At 36.0% G+C, this 13,131-nt stretch overlaps 1 protein-coding gene and 1 non-coding gene across 2 annotated transcripts; one reads left to right on the top strand and one right to left on the bottom strand.

Annotated features, from left to right (window-relative positions):
* Positions 1 to 384: 384 nt before the first annotated feature.
* Positions 385 to 7,647, bottom strand: LOC115437959 (caspase-8-like). Its single transcript, XM_030161369.1, has 6 exons — positions 7,604 to 7,647; positions 3,160 to 3,509; positions 2,943 to 3,028; positions 2,543 to 2,654; positions 1,296 to 1,839; positions 385 to 714 (listed from the first exon to the last, which is right to left on the bottom strand). The coding sequence occupies exons 2-6, from the start codon at positions 3,500 to 3,502 to the stop codon at positions 558 to 560; spliced, it is 1,242 nt and encodes a 413-aa protein (XP_030017229.1). The 5' UTR covers positions 3,503 to 3,509; positions 7,604 to 7,647; the 3' UTR covers positions 385 to 557.
* A 2,203-nt stretch (positions 7,648 to 9,850) lies between these two features.
* Positions 9,851 to 9,922, top strand: trnae-cuc (transfer RNA glutamic acid (anticodon CUC)). Its single transcript has one exon. It is a non-coding gene; the product is annotated as a tRNA-Glu (tRNA).
* The last annotated feature ends 3,209 nt before the right edge of the window (positions 9,923 to 13,131 follow it).

Below are 13,131 nucleotides of genomic sequence, written 5' to 3'. Positions count from 1 at the left end.
TATAAATAACTCCAAATTTTGTTAATGTGAAAAAAATAATATTAATTTATGAAAATACTTACATTTACAAACTATCCTTTAACAATAAAATGTGAATAAACTGAACAAATATGAACCGGAAATACCTACAGAAAATAAAGTGCAATTTTAACAATACTCTGCCTGTTACCAAAAGTTTTGTGCCTTTGTAGATCCAATCTATAATGCATATCTTGTGGCATAATATTGTTAAAATTGCACTTATTTTCTTAAGACATTTCTGTTTTTTCTGTTAATTCACTTTTTTTATGAAATGACAGTTTGTTAATGTAAATATTTTCACAATTTCTAAGTCATTAAATTATTTATAAGTAATTTTTTTGCACTAAAACAAAGAGGAAAAATATTTATAGGCTATTGTGCTATTATTTTAATGGTCTGGCCCACTTGAGATTAAATTGGACTGAAATGAGCCCCTGAAGTAAAATGACTTGACACCCCTGCTCTACTAGAACATAAATGAAGAAAACTGTGGTCCTTTTAAAAATATCCTGGATGATTTGTGATGGAGTGAGTTCTCAGTTTGGAGGTGGTGAAAACACAAGTTTCATCCTCAGAGTAGACCGAATCTCAGACATCTGCTTCAGAATAACTCCTGGCCTCTTCCACATCTGTCCCTCTTTCAGACTCATTTCTTTGTTGACACGTTCGAGGATGGTATACATGTCGACACCACTGAAACAAAAACGGTGACATAATAAATTGTGTAGCAAGGACTGAACAGTTATATTTTTACAAATTCAGAATCAGAATAGCTTGTATTGTCACTGACATGCAATGAAATTAGGGTGCTCAGAAAAATACAGTGACGTAACAACTTACAAAAAGTTATGAAAAATAGAAGAAAAATATAAGACTAAAATGTAGAGTATAGAATAGGCAAAGTGCAAGGTAGAAAATAAGGGGCATTTCATAAGAGCTTATTGTACTGTAAATGTAATATTGCACTGTTCAAGTGATATAGTACGCAGAAGTGTAGAACTGCACTGTAAATGTAATAGGCAGTCCTTATAGCAGCATGTCAGTAATTTCCCCAAGATCATGTAGAAAGTCCCTGAGTGGGAGTGGGAGCAAGAGTGTGTGTATTAGTGTCAATGTTTGTTTGAAGTTCTTATGACCCAAGGGAAAAAGCTGTTTGTAAGTCTGAAAGTGTGTGATTCCATTAATCATGGTACAAGGGACTATGGTTTTATCAATTTCTGGATGTTTCAAATCACATGATTAACCAGATGTTTGTTTCTAAGTTCAGCATTTACCTTGGACAGCCCTCGTTCAGCTGCTTACACAAAGACTGGATGTACCAGCTCCCAAGGTCTGGGTGTCTATATGATTCGTAATCTTCAACAGTTGACATGCCGACCAGAAAATCTGCTTCCTCAGGGATGGAGGCAGGTTTACCGCCATCAGACTGACCATCTGGTAACACCACCCGACCGTGGAGCGCTCCACCCTGGCAGGCCTGGATCAGAAACACTTTGGGCTTGTTGGTGAGGGGTGACAGGTCAGTCGCCTTGAACATTTTCTTAATATCTTTAATGGCAAGATGTTCCCCATCAACCCCATAAACTACTCCCATATTTCCATGGGTCAAAATGCAGCAGATGAAGGCATCTCCATGTGTAGGGACCTCCTGAAGATCAGTGAATTTGTCGTCAGACCATTCCTTCACTTTGAACTCCAACAGCTTAGAGACGTCACTGGCAGAGAGGCACTTCAGCACCTGTTCCATCTGATCCTTGGTTTGGTTTTCACACATCAGCACTCTGAACCCCAGCCGGCTGAACTCCTTTGCTAAATTTTCTGAAACAAAAGCATAAAAAAGCATGTAGCTTGAACACCTTTACACAGAACAGTGGAAAGGTGTAAAAATAAAAATCCCTTTTGAAGCACAGATCATGTGTTTCTGCTACGACTACCCATTATGCCAGCTTTGCTTCACTCTGAAACTACAGACTGGGAAATATATTCAATTAATTTAATCAAACATCTGCTTTGGTTTTTGAATTTTACAAAAAATGCATGAATATCTGCAGACCTTTCTTGCAAAAATAAAAAATCACTTTAACAAGTATTTCTGAATTCTTTTGGTGTGAGTTCATGTTGACTCACAATGTAAAAACATGAATCACCCAAGACACTGAAAAACTACCATACTATCCTACCCCTAACTGAAACAGTTGTACCAAAGTTGTACCAAAAGTGATATTTCACTTCAAAATTATGATGCCTGATTTAAAGGTATGTAAAATGATTTAAAAATACTTGGATAGTTGTAATCTATCATCTGAGAACCTCTGCACTTTGCTACATAGGACAGAAGAGAACATTGCATTTTCTAAACTCCTACCTGGGGCAGAATGTACCTGGTTTTACAGAGATGAGACTCAGCTCATTGTGTGTTTTCCTTTCATACATAAAGGTGAAGCAGAATAAAGGTGGGACATTCACACCTGTAACAGGTTGTTTAAAAGAAGTTCCTGAATCTGTCACCACTGTAACTTACTAGCATCTATGTCTGATCCATTTCTTGGGTCTTGATTTTTAAATTTCACGTTGTTTATAATGAAACACAGGCCGGTGGGCTTACTCTTCAATGGATACAGCTCATCATAATCCTAAAAATAATGAAATCAGAGCGTGGTTTGATGAAACACGTTACTACTGACACATGCCCTGTGTTCATTATTATATTCCAGTATTACAGCTGTATTACATGATATTTTTTAAGATAAAAAAAAGACTGTTGTAAATGCTTTCATATCATAACCACAGGGTCTACGTAACTACCTCTAAATACACAGCATTACATAAACATTGCATTGTTACTAACAACCTTCAAGGGCAAAGTTCTAGAGAAACTTTGCATTGTGACAATATCTGTCTGTAATTAGACATTAAATGACCTGCTTTGACTTCTTGCTGTTTGATGTTACGTCATCTGAGGAATCCATCTCTTGTTTTCGCTTCCGGTTCTCTTGTGCCACATCATCTGAGGAATTCAAGAGGAAAATCAAAACTACACATGTGAACATAAAAGTTTTACTATTTCTTATTTAGTCATGATATGAAATACACAACAGGTTTGCACACACCTATAATATAAAAATACAGTTAACATACCTGTTTTGGCAGTTGCAGTCATTTCTTGTACTGGCTTGGGTAGACTGGCTGTGTACTTCAACAGTGTATCCTTCAAGTCCGTGAAAGTATCTTTAATGTCTGCATCATTTTGCAGAAGATCCAGGAAGCGTTCGCATGTTGTTTCACCTTTACCCATGACTTTATCCACAAGCTCAGTGACATGCTCTATTTCAGTTCCTTTGTGGATGCTCTTTAAATTTTTGTAGTCCCACTTACTTACCACCTTTTTTTCATAACATTTGTTGAGAATTAGTTGGCGATTTTCTGACAGAATGAGCTCGAAGTCTGTTTTATTGCTTCTCAAAAAGTCGTGGGCTGACATGATGAGTCTGAGAAGAGAAAGACACACAACACATATTGTAATACAGGAAATCAGGTGTTGCCATAGAGCAGGGGTGTCAAACTCATGTTAGTTCAGGGGCCACATAAAGCCCAATATGACCTGGAGTGGGCTGGATCATTAAAATAACAACATAATAGTACATTAATATCAATTTTCAAAATTTGTATGTCTAATTTCTATGTGTTAGAGTGAAAAAAGTAAGATTATATTATCAAAATTTTTACATCTACAAACTATCCTTTAAAAAAATGTGGAAAAATATGAACAAACCATGACTAAAATGAAATTTATTAAGAAAAAATGTGCAATTTTAACAATTTATGTCATTATTTGGCCTCAGCTTCTCATTTTTACATGTTCATTTCAACGTACAGATCATAGTGGCTCTACAAATACCCAAAACATTTAATAACAGACAGAATATTGGTACAATTACTCTTAAATCTCTTAAGACATTTAAGGTTGTTCATATTTGTTCAGGTTTTTCACATTTTTTGTAAAAGGCTAGTCTGTAAATGTTAGCATTTTTGTGTAATTTTACTTTTTTTTAACACTAAAACATAGAGAAAAATTTGTGGTTTTTGTTATTTATAGTTCATTATCATAGTATTTCACTGGTCTGACCCACTTTAGATGGAACTGAACTAAAATTATGTTGACATCCTTGATTGTTAATATCTTCAGTGTAATTTCTGTATTTCACTAATTCATCCCGCAGGCCAAGATACAAACTATCCAAACAAAAAGGATGTGAATAACCTGAAAAAATTAAATTTTGTTAAGAAATATAAGTACAATTTTATCAATATTCTGCCTCGACTTATCATTTATACATATGCATTACAGATCCGAGCTACAAAGGCACAAAACATTTAGTAACAGGCAGAAAATTGTTAAAACTGCACTTAATTTTCTTTAGACATTTCAGGTTGCTCATATTTGTTCAGGATATTCATTTTATTGTTAAAGGATAGTTTGTTAATGTAAACATTTTTATGATTTAATGTTTTTTTGGGCTTAATCAAAGAGAAAAAATTGGTGTTGTCATTATTTATACGTTATTATGATATTATTTTTGAGTTTGATGCCCTAACTTGCACTTTGCAAATTCATCCCGCGGGCCGGATTGGACCCTTTGGCTGGTTTTGGCCCCCGGGCCGCATGTTTGACACCCCTGCCATAGAGAAATAGTAACACATAAAAAGTTAATATTTGGAGATTAGTGGCTTGTAATTATATGCTCCTCATATCATTTGTCATGTAAGGGCTATTGACTGAATGTAGAGGGAACACTGTAACGCTCTTACACACAAAAAGCACACAATTCGTTTAATGATAAATGAAGTAATGTACTGTCCAAAGGTCTTATCCAGTTTTTAGCTTTGTTGGGGATTTTGCAGGGTTGTAATGGGTGTGCATTTTTCCTTTTAACAAGAACTATGTGCACAGTATTGAAACACAAAAATCTGAACTAAAAAGCTTCTGCATGTAAAGTCAGTATTTAGTGTGACCTCCATTTGGATACAGTAAATCTTCAGCTCTCCTGGCTTGACTGTCTGGATGTGATCCTAAATAATCTTGTGTTATTATATAGTAGTACAAACCTTCAGAATGTCCCAGAGTCTTTCATGGTCTTTTTTACTTTTCTTTGTCTAGATCACAAGTGTTGAACATGCGGCCCGGGGGCCAAATCCGGCCCGCCAAAGGGTCCAGTCTGGCCCTTGGGATGAATTTGTGAAATGCAAAAATTACACTAAGACATGAACAATCCTTTTAGTTCAGGTTCCACATTCAGACCAATTCAATCTCAAGTGGGCAGGAACAGTCAAATACTGTCATAATAACATATAAATAATAACAACTCCAAATTTTTCTGTTTGTAAATGTAAATATTTTCATATATTTACACTAAAACAAAGTATATTTTCGCAATAATGTGAATGACCTGAACAAATATGAACAACCTGAAATGTCTTAGGAGAAGTAAGTATAATTTTAACAATATTCCATCTGTTATTAAATATTCTGTGTGTTTGTAGATCCACTGTGATCTGTAAGTTATAATGTACATGTGTAAATGATAAACTGAGGCATAATATTGTTAAAAATTACATTTATTTTTTCAGTTTGTTCATCTTTTGAAAGGATAGTTTGTAAATGTAAACCTTTTCATAATGTAAATTTACTTTTTTCACTGTAAAACAGAGAAAAGTTTGGAGGTGACATTATTTATATACAGGGTGTTTCAAAAAAAAGTATACATTCAGAAAAATGCCTAAAAAATGAAAATTTCATAAGTTTCAGAAAATATCTATATGGTTATTGATAGACCAAGGTCTCATGCTTTCATTACCACAATGGCAGGTATAAGCCATTCCACGTGAGTGAGCACGGTCCTTGCACTTTATTGGGATAGAAAATGGCTTGCGCACAGATAGGGATAAAACAAGATCAGACACCACAGTTGGAAAGCTTAGGCAGGTGCTTTAATGCTGTGTAATTTACAAGAAAATTCAGTTAACCCTTTGTCTTCCAGAAGCCTCCAAACTTTGCACCCAAGTTGAGCCATCCAGGCATGACTACGTAAATTTCTCGGAAGCTACGAAGCACTGTTTACATTTGTCAGACCACAGTCCATTTTAGGCCTGTGGAGAGCTAAGGGCAAATTGAAATGGACTGTGGTTGTGTCTTCTTTGACCAATCAATGAACCATGGCCTTAAAAATTTGCACTTCCTGGCCTTCAAAATTACTGAACTGAATTGCTGTTTGAGTGAAGGAAGGCACAGCCTGGGTGCAAAGTTTGGAGGCTTCTGGAAGACAAAGGGTTAACTGAATTTTCTTGTAAATTACACAGCATTAAAGCACCTGCCTAAGCTTTCCAATTGTGGTGTCTGATCTTGTTTTAACCCTCTCATATCTGTGCGCAAGCCATTTTCTATCCCAATTAAGTACAAGGACCATGCTCACTCACGTGGTATGGCTGATACCTGCCATTGTGGTAATGAAAGCATGAGACCTTGGTCTATCAATAACCGTATAGATATTTTCTGAAACATATGGAACTTTCATTTTTTAGGCATTTTTCTGAGTGTATACTTTTTTTTGAACCACCCTGTATTATCATGTTATTATTTTACTGGTTCGGCCCACTTCAGATCAAATTGGACTGAATGTGGCCCCTGAACTAAAAGGAGTTTGACACTCCTGGTCTAGATGATCCCATATAACTTGTACAATATTGAGATTTTTTTTTCTGTCATGTTTGTTTTTATAACTGTTTACATATTTATGGTACATTCCAGTTTAACGTATATATTACTACAAAAACTGAGAAATGCATGTGTGGTCAGAATCTGTCTAAAACAACAAACCATAAAGTTTAGATTTGTGCATAGTACTATACATTGACAACAGCATTGACTCCACATAATAGCCTGTATTTTTACGTGCACATGGTATATATGACTTTCTGTGGTGTGAGGGTTAAAAATGGATGTTTTCTACTGCTTTTCACTTCATGAAACAGTAAACCGCACTACAAATTGGAGTGATTATCTTGTACATGTTATTAATACTGAGTTAAAGTAAATGTTCAGGGTGAGACACTTCCTATAGAATAGAATAGAATAGAATAGAATAGAATAGAACAGAATAGAATGCCTTTATTGTCATTATATATATGAACAACAAAATTAAGAGACAACTATCTAGTGGTGTGTAGTGCAAAACCGTTTTAAAGAAGAAGAAAAGAACAAAGAACTAGAACTGCTACTACTTCAGGATTCGACGACTTCTCATAAACATTGTGAGCATCAAGTTTGAAAGGTTAAGTATCATAAATGAGAACAGCAGATAATACTATATGCAGAATAATATGATAAGGAATGAAAGTTTCTAGAAGTTTTTTCTGAAGTCTGTTTTCGCCTTTGGGCTCGAACTCAACGGTCGGTTAAAGGAAGTTTAAAACCTGGAAAAAACACGGCGTCCCAAGTGAGTAAACATCACCTGTTACCGCTATTCTATAACTAGATATATGTTTTTGTTGTTTTGTGTGTATATTTATGGAGTTAAACACTCACCTTCAGGACAACTCCGACAAGTGGAAACCAGGAAGAGGGTAAAGGCGGGAGTGGGACGTGTACGCCCTACTGCGCAGGTGTCAAACCTGCGGCCCGTGGGCCAAATCCGGCCCGCCTAAGGGTCCAATCTGGCCCCAGGGATAACTACACTATATTGCCAAAAGTATTCGCTCACTCATCCAAATAATCAGAATCAGGTGTTCCAATCCCTTCCATGGCCACAGGTGTATAAAATCCAGCACCTAGGCATGCAGACTGCTTTTACAAACATTTGTGAAAGAATGGGTCGCTCTCAGGAGCTGGAACTGCGTGGAACTAATATCAGAGCAAATATATTAATAAAGATGATCAAGACAAAATAACAATTGCCATGTACACTAGTAATAACAAAATAAATTCAATATGTGCTGCTCAAAAAGGAGTGGGAAGAAGAAAACTTATTAAATTCCACCCCCATCTCACATTTATACAACACAACACATGACTTTTGCTTCCTTAATGATATAGTAGTATATTTAGTAATAATAATAATAATAATAATGATAATAACTTATTTGTAAAGCACTTTCAATCAAAGTGCTGTACAGACATAAAATCAATCACAATAAAACATAAAAACTAAAAACATTAACACAGTAAAAACAAATCAAGACTCATAACAGAGTAAACAAGTGGGTCTTGAGTTTTGCTTTAAAAACATCCACAGAGCATGCCTGCCTTATGTCCAGAGGAAGACTGTTCCAAAGTGTTGGCACACGGAAAGAAAAGGCTCGCTCACCAACAGTCTTTTTTCTGACTTTAGGCACAGTCAGGAGGCCAGATCCTTGTGAGCGAAGGGCACGAGAAGGTGCATACTGTCTAACCAGCTCCGTTAAGTAAGAAGGTGCCGCTCCATTTAAAATTTTATAAGTCAATAAGAGCACCTTAAAATCAGCACGAACCTGACATGGAAGCCAGTGAAGAGAGGCCAACACTGGGGTAATGTGATCATATTTCCCAGCTCCAGTCAGAACCCAAGCTGCAGCATTTTGGACCATCTGCAGGACTCAGAAACTTTTTTTGGGTAATCCTGAGAGCATTACAAGCAAGCAGCAAGAGCATTACAATAGTCCAAACGAGATGTTATGCAAGCGTGAATGAGGACTTCAGCATCTTTGTCACTCAGGATTGGCCTGATTTTAGCAATCCTTTGAAGTTGAAAAAATGATATTCGAGTCACCTCCTTGATATGCCTATCAAAAGCAAGTGTCTGGTCAAATACGACAACAAGGTTTTTCATCTTGTCTCTGCCAAGAACAACACAGTCATCAAGAGACAAAGAAACATTATTGAATAGGGTTAGGGTTAGATGGGTTACATGCACACACAGAGACTGACAGGCGCACACGCGCACACACACACACACACAGGCACAATTCAGCCAAACTTGGGTTGCTTTCTATCTAACACATAAGAGTAAACATTAATATTAACACCAAGTTTAATGATCATTTTCATTTGTGAGCTCATTTTTTAACTCCACACACAGATTTGCGCTCGCACTCCCTCACGCACACACACGCACAATACACAGAAAGGAAAGCATGCCTCCACAGGTTCTTCCTTCTTCTCTTCTATTGCTTTATAGAGTATATCTGCGCTAACCTTGACCCTTTCAGCTTCTGCTATTATTCTAGCTCCAACAGCCTCTGTCACTGGGACTTGTCTCGTCTTTCCTTTTCTAGTTTTTTTTTCCGTTCTCCTGCATGTTTTGCGGTTGAAAAGTGTCTGTGGAGCGGCCACTTTAGTTCGTGTTCCACCACAATATTGCAGGCAGTGCAGAACAGTATACTTCCGCTTTTGTGTAACACATCTGGAAACAGACTTGCACAAACTTTGGCAGTGATATTTGTCGGTAAATGTGAGTATTTTGAATCGCACATGTCTTTATTTCCTCAACCGTCAACACTGAAGTGAACGTGATGACGTACATGTTACGTAGACGGGGTGGGCGAAAGGGGGCTAAGGTGATTAGTCAAATTTGCGGAAGATTCGCGGTGATTGGACGAAATTGCAGCGCCGCGCAGAATTCGCGGTGATTGGTTGAATTTGCGTTAATAGTTTCGATCGCAACATCGCGAATTCCTGGAGGGACTGTTAAGTATAGTGTGCAACGTTAACATGGATAATAGAATAATACAAAAACGTACAACATGAGAACCGTAATAAAACATTCATATATCAGTGCTCACGGTAGGTCAACAGCTGTCCCTGGTGGTCTAGTGGTTAGGATTCGGCGCTCTCACCGCCGCGGCCCGGGTTCGATTCCCGGTCAGGGAACGTTTAATCTTTTCGCTGCACGTGAGAAGAAATTTTGTAAATGACAGGTGTCAAATGGGCTCTACGCACAGCCCCACTACTTCCTGAACTTAAGATGGATCCTTTATTTCCTGTCTTTGATTATTGGACACACTGATTAATCCAGGTGTGTCTGCTACTTCTTGTTGGGACAACTGATTAATTAGACACACCTGGATTAATCAGTGTGTCCAATAATCAAAGACAGGAAATAAAGGATCCACCTGAAGTTCAGGAAGTAGTGGGGCTGTGCATAGAGTCCACTCATTTTAGTTCAGGGGCTGCATACTAGTCATGGGACTTTTGGTTCTCTGAAGGGAGTCATTCAATCAGGAGCCATTCACTGAAAAGAGCCGTTCAAAAGACTGACTCTTTTATGTTTTTTGCATTATTTTCAAACACCAATGTTTTAATGACTAAATAGGCTACATGTGATGATTGACATTACATTTTAAAGGTGTTTAATTAGCACAGCAGTAAATATTATCGTACCGTAAAAAATAATCCTTAGTTCAAATGTGTGAGCTAAATACATGACATGAGAGGTGACATTAGGTAAATGCTGGAATTTGACCAAAAACATCACGGTACATCATGTGGACTAGTCTGTAGCCTAAAAATGAAGAAGAAAATAAAACATTTTCTTATGAAATATCATTTTATTCTCAAAACAAGAACAATAAATGTGTGTAAATATACGGAAAAACTTGCACAAAACACAACAGTGATTAATCACTGCAATTACAGTACTTAAATACCAAAAACCTGTAGTGCAAATAAAATACTTCAAGTAACATTGTAAAATACCTGATATCTCTGATGTAAATATCAAAATGTTGCCACATCAGGAGTTCTCTCACTTCTACTCTGTATGTAAAGCCATTGCCTCCCCAGTGACGCTAAAATGACAGGCAATCAGACACTCCCTGCTTAAAAAAAAAAAAAAAAGAACGGCTGTTTACAAAGACTCGGTTCCCATCGTTCATTTCAAAGAGCCATTCAAAAGACTCGCTTCATTCATGAACATCACATCACTTCCGCATACAGCCCCACTGCATCCCAAGCAGGTTGAACCAGTAAAACAATACCATAATAATAACCTATAAATAATGAGGACTGCAAATGTTTGTCTCCGTTTTAGTGCAAAAAACTAAAAGTAATTTATTAAAATGTTTCCATTTATGAACCATCCTTTCACAAAAAATGTGAATAACCTGAAATTTCTTATGAAAAATAAGTACAGTCTTAACAATATTATGCCACTGTTCATCATACATCTGCATTACAGAACACAGTAAATCTATCCCACACACAAAACGTTTACTAACTGTTAAAAGTTTGGAGTTTGGAATTTGGAACTACAATGAGTTTGAGTTTGACTGTTAATATCTTCAGTGTACTTTTAGAATGTCACAAAGTCATCCCCTGGGCCAAAACAGAACCTTTGTTTTAACCGTATGTTTGACACCCCTGCTCTAAATATTCTTGCAGCATTTTAATATTATAGCTTTATTCTCCAATAGATAATATAGACTCTCCTCTTGAAGTCTTACATCTTAGTCCTTTGAATATTATCATTATTATAAATTAACCCATAAAGACCCAAACATCCACCGTCAACCAAAAGCATCTACTGATCTAAACTGTTGATCCACTACTCCGACCAATACATGTAAATAATTGGTGTTAAATACAGTTTGACATCTTTTCATGGTCATCAGATATGACCCATTTGGACGTTCAGAGGCTCCGTAGGGAACGTGGAAACACCGTCATCTTCTACAACATTGATTCACCAGTAAAACCCAAGGAAGTGGATCAATGACAGTGAATGGACACACTTGGTTTATGTTCATTTAATGGTATATTTTACTGGAAAAAGTCACCTTTTCTTCAGTTTTTCTGTTTTGATATAATAACCTTTGATTTTACTCTGAGCTTTATGAACACCTACATGATTAGTCAATTAAACATCGAAAAATTGATAATTTTCACTGGAAAATATACAAAATTCCCAGAATAATATAATGACTGAATAAATCAGTTAAGAAAGGATAAATAGAGAGAAAAATTCATTTGGGAACTGCCACAAAAGTCACACTGGGTCCTTATGGGTTAATAATGATATAACCATCAAATATCATAAAACTTTAGCCTGTTATTAAATTAAATCTGCTATGTGTGACTCAGTTTGGAATTCTGACAACTAGTAATATTTACATCAATTAAACCAGGAGTGTCAAAATCGTTTTGGTTCAGGGGCCTCATACAGCCTTTTTTTATATCAAGTGGGCCAGACCAGTAAAATAACCTATGACGTAATAGCCTATAATTCATAACTCCAAATTTTTCTCTTTCTATAGTGTAAAAAAAGTAGAAGTGCAATTTTAATTATGCCTCAGCTTGGCCTTTACACATCTGCATTACAATTTACAGATCACAGTGGATCTACAAATGCACAAAACATTTACTAACAGGCATAATGTTCTTAAAAGTGCAGAATTTTTTCTGACAAAATTTCAGGTTCATGGTTGTTTAGATTATTTAAATTTTTATGTGAAAGTGTACTATGCAAATGTAAATATTTTCATTATGTAATTATACTTTTTTCACACTAAAACAAAAAGAAAGAATCTCTAAGGAAGTGGATTAGGGCCACTGGGGGAAAAAAAAATAAGGTCCAATATTATTATTATTATTATTATTATTATTATTATTATGAGAAAAAAGTCAGAATTCTGAGATTAAAACCAGAGTTCTGAGAAAAAAAAGTGAGAATTTAATCTCAGAATTCTGAATTTTTTTTTCTTAGAATTCTGACGTTTGTCTCAGAATTCTGATTTTTTTTTTTCTCAGAATATTATTAAATTAGTTATTAAAAAAACACTGGACCTGGATCTGACTTTGAATTATTACGAGTCTGGTTTAGAAATGTAAAGTGACATGACTTAACTTTTGTTATGATGTGGCACTGTAGTAATCGATCCAGATAATTTCTTAAAAAAAAAAAAAAAAAAATTGAAGACCAGTTATTCCTTGATGTTCATATTTTGGAAAAATCATTAGTTTCCAATAAACTCTTAAATGGTTAATACAAATACAGCAGAAGTGCATAATGAAGGCTACTGATATAACCTTAAACTCCAACTTTTAACACACAATTACATGCTTCTCTGATGTGTGTGGGTGTG

This window comes from Sphaeramia orbicularis, chromosome 17, assembly GCF_902148855.1.
Source record: "Sphaeramia orbicularis chromosome 17, fSphaOr1.1, whole genome shotgun sequence".
In the NCBI taxonomy this organism is placed as follows: domain Eukaryota; kingdom Metazoa; phylum Chordata; class Actinopteri; order Kurtiformes; family Apogonidae; genus Sphaeramia; species Sphaeramia orbicularis.
This window is presented reverse-complemented; position numbering and strand designations above follow the sequence as displayed.